The sequence below is a fragment of the Myotis brandtii genome, unplaced genomic scaffold (genome assembly GCF_000412655.1).
Source record: "Myotis brandtii unplaced genomic scaffold, ASM41265v1 scaffold52058, whole genome shotgun sequence".
NCBI lineage: Eukaryota > Metazoa > Chordata > Mammalia > Chiroptera > Vespertilionidae > Myotis > Myotis brandtii.
Genome location: NW_005369851.1, coordinates 2,525 through 4,510, shown reverse-complemented (window position 1 = coordinate 4,510; position 1,986 = coordinate 2,525). Strand labels below are relative to the sequence as shown.

The window sequence follows — 1,986 nt, the reverse complement described above, 5'->3', positions numbered from 1 at the left end:
TTGGTTTTGTCCCCTGTCGACAGTATAAAACTGCTTTCGTTTTTGTACATAGCCCAAGATTGTCCGAAAATACTTCGGGATACTTTTTGGTCAGATATTTGGATATATCACACATGTTATTGTGAGCGGGAGCAACGTTGCACAGAGGTCTGGGTTCTAAAGGTAAAGTGACACAAGGTTTATCACAAATTTGATTGAAAGGTTTGTCCCACAACCGTAAAATAGTAATCCATTCAATCCCCAATAAATTCAAATTGCACGAATCTGTAACATAACAAACGCCGTGAGATTGAACATCCTGGAATGAAAACTGACAATATAGTTCTCCCAAAAAATGCAATTGTTCTCCCGTAGCCGAACGGGCAACATGATGAGTTTCACGGAGCACTGGTTGACCCAGATTGATCCACGTGGTGCGTGAAATTATTGTAACATCTGATCCGGTGTCCAGCTGAAGTTTAACACACAGACCATTAATGAGGACAGACACGTATTTTCTTCGTGCGCTATAGCACGGTGATGTTGCGGTGAATACGACATTGGATGCGCTACGGCATCTACAACTGATCTGTTTGTGAACTCTTGCAAAATTATGAACCTTGGCGCGACAAATATTTTCTTTGTGCCCCATTTTATTACAAATGTGGCATTTATGCAACCGATATTGGCACGTGAAAGCGAAGTGCCATAATCCACAATGCCAACATGGGCTTGGAGGCTGAGTCTTTTGACGTGAGATAGACTTGCTAAATCTCGAATTAGGCTTTAAGGGAATTGCATTCACATCAGCGGTCTGGAATACGTTCGGACGCTCTATCATCCGAGTATCACTTTTTAAGTTAATCATATTTTGACACTCATCTGCCATTTGTTGCACGGTCATATGAGGTGACGATTCAAGTTTTGCCAGGAGTCGCATCCGAAGTTCACTGTCACCAGGTGCCTGTAGTCCACAGATGAAAATCAACGTTTTGAACTGGTCATCTGTCATTGCTTTTAACTGGAATTTTTCACAGTCACTGTTAACTCGACCCGCATATGTGATGAAATCCTCTGTGTCCCTTTTTGCCAGCTGCATGCAGCGGTATCTGATTTTGAAAACAGAAGATTGTTCCCCAAATATCTTCGTTAAATAACTGACTGTTTCTGCCAGACTCAAATCCCGAGGGTGTTTTGGAAGGATGAAGTTACAATATTTCTGATGTTCTGCAGGCCCCAATTTGCGTAATAATATCCGGACTCGAGCATTGTCATCCAATTTAGCGCCATCAACCATGAGAACATCTTGGCACCGACGAAACCATGACTCAAATGTGATGCCTTCATCTGGACTGTACCGGAAGTCTGCGATATTCTGAAAAATATTTTCCACAGATTGGCTCGATGCTGCGGTTGAGATCGAATTTCCTGCGAACCGTTGCAATAAAGCCTCAAAATTATCCTGCTGTCTCTGAAGAATTTCTTGTAAAAACTCAACTGGAACTGACATTATCGATGAAAATTTTTTTCCCCTTGAATCCCAATCTCCGTCAGCCACTTGTTATGACGCTGTCCCCAACCCAGACGAGGCGAGTAAGAAGGCAACTGCTGTCTGACTCAAACTGTAATGAATAATGCGTGCTAACCGAAATCGTACAAGCCAAGATTATCGATCAACAATACAACCAATGACATGACAGATATGAAAACAGTATGATTGGTCAATGGGTCATGGTTCGACCTTTGTGACTGCATCGTGTACACGCGTGGCAGTCACGCGTGTGCGTGCGTGAACGGAGCTGTGGGATACTACACCTCCCCCCGTTAAAAGTCTGAGCATTGTAAGCAATCGTTGATTCATATGTGTTGCGCCGAGGGTTTATAGTTAATCTTCTGATTGGAGCACGGGTCCGGGTCGAGTATCGCCGTACTTGTTCTGGATTACAGTTTCGCAAGTCGTTCGACGTGGCCGACTGAGCTGTTCCGGGCACATCTGCCAATACATCC

At 43.7% G+C, this 1,986-nt stretch overlaps 1 protein-coding gene across 1 annotated transcript in view; it reads right to left on the bottom strand.

Moving 5' to 3' along the window:
* Positions 1-1,864: 1,864 nt before the first annotated feature.
* LOC102244459 (uncharacterized protein K02A2.6-like) overlaps positions 1,865-1,986 on the bottom strand; it is a gene marked incomplete at its 5' end in the record, with an annotated part of 2,629 nt that continues 2,507 nt past the window's right edge. Inside the window, one exon of the mRNA XM_005877491.1 lies at positions 1,865-1,972. Coding sequence (XP_005877553.1) covers positions 1,865-1,972 — 108 coding nt within the window. The remainder of the gene's footprint in view (positions 1,973-1,986) is intronic.